The sequence below is a fragment of the Colobus angolensis genome, unplaced genomic scaffold, assembly GCF_000951035.1.
Source record: "Colobus angolensis palliatus isolate OR3802 unplaced genomic scaffold, Cang.pa_1.0 Scaffold417, whole genome shotgun sequence".
NCBI classification, from domain to species: Eukaryota; Metazoa; Chordata; class Mammalia; order Primates; family Cercopithecidae; genus Colobus; species Colobus angolensis.
The window spans coordinates 551367-552867 of NW_012117566.1; the positions used below are offsets into that span (position 1 = coordinate 551367).

Sequence of the window (1501 nt, forward strand, 5' to 3'; positions counted from 1 at the left end):
CTCACTGCAACCTCCACCTCCCGGGTTCAAGCCATTCTCCTGCCTCAGGCTCCTGAGTAGCTGGAATTACCGGCATGAACCACCACACCTGGCTAATTTTTGCATTTTTAGTAAAGATGGGGTTTTGCCATGTTGGTCAGGATGATCTCAAACTCCTGACCTTAGGTGATCTGCTTGCCTCGGCCTCCCAGAGTACTGGAATTACAGGAGTGAGGTACCATGCCTGGCCTTCAACAAAAATTTCTAAATATTTAGAAAATATCTTATTTTGTAGGTTCTTAATTTCACTACCTGGTAATACTGAATCAAAAATTAGTGTTGGCAATTAGATTTTAAGTTGTGGGCAAAAATATATTATGCCACTTAATTTCTGGAATTACTACTATTCTGGAGTGAAAGATACAGATCAGCTCAGAAATGTGGAAAGTTCAGGTCAAGATGAAATATCTTGAAAAAAATTATTTCGTGCACCAACAAATCCCCCCAATTTTTTTGAAAACAGGAATCTGAAACTCATGTATGCAAAGTACAAATTATCAAAAAACAGTCTACAGAAAAAAAATTGAAAGATTTAGGGTGTATTAGGAATTGAATATCGAAGTTATGCTCACCCAGGAAGACCAGGTTTCTGTAGTTCTCTAACATCACATTCCTATATAAATTCTGCTGTGCAGTGTCCAGGCATTGCCACTCCTCCAGACAAAATTCTATGGCCACATCCATAAATGTCAATGGTCCCTAAAAAAAGACACACACACACAAACACACACATTTACCAAGTGGCCACATGCAGAATTTATAATTTGACTCAAGGGAAAATGAGAGAGTAAAGAGAACAGGTTCTGACTTATAGAAGATACTGAAATTATCCAATAAAATAATTCTTTACATGGAAATACTCTCCAATGTATTTTCTACCCGAGAAAAGAAAGTGGCATAAGATCCACAACATCAGTGTATATATAATACTTTTCTGGATGATAAACTATAAAACTGAGGGCATAAACACAACCATGTAAATTTTTGAGTTCTCTATTCAGTTGCGAATATTTTTCAGATAAAGACATGTTGAGTTAGAAGGGACCTTTAAAATATTAAGGTGTACAATAAACTGAGGATCCTGTTAATGCAGATTATTTTTTCAGAAGATCTAGAATAAAGTCTGAGTTTCTAAGTTTCTAACAAACTCACCACTAATGCCAATGATTTTGGCCCAAAAAGACTATTTGTCAAACATCCAGTAAGTGGAAAAGTCTGTGTTTTTTTCTAGTTTTTCTGGCCAGTATACAAAGAGCTTTCATTTTCAAAAGACAGATAAATGCAAAGAAAACCTAAGAAAGAAGAGCAGCTGCCAGATTAAATGTGATGGTTTACATACATCAGTTGCATAAAGATTCTTAAAAATACGGCCGGACGTGGTGGCTCACACCTGTAATCACAGCACTTTGGGAGGCTGAGGTGGGTGGATCACCTGAGGTCAGGAGTTTGAGACCAGCCTGGC

General features: G+C 37.3%; 1 protein-coding gene across 1 annotated transcript in view; it reads right to left on the reverse strand.

Moving 5' to 3' along the window:
• Nucleotides 1-1501, reverse strand: part of ZNF43 (zinc finger protein 43) — an 80285-nt gene that overhangs the window by 26502 nt on the left and 52282 nt on the right. Inside the window, exon 2 of the mRNA XM_011956426.1 lies at nt 612-738. Within this exon, the coding sequence (XP_011811816.1) occupies nt 612-738 (127 nt within the window). The remainder of the gene's footprint in view (nt 1-611; nt 739-1501) is intronic.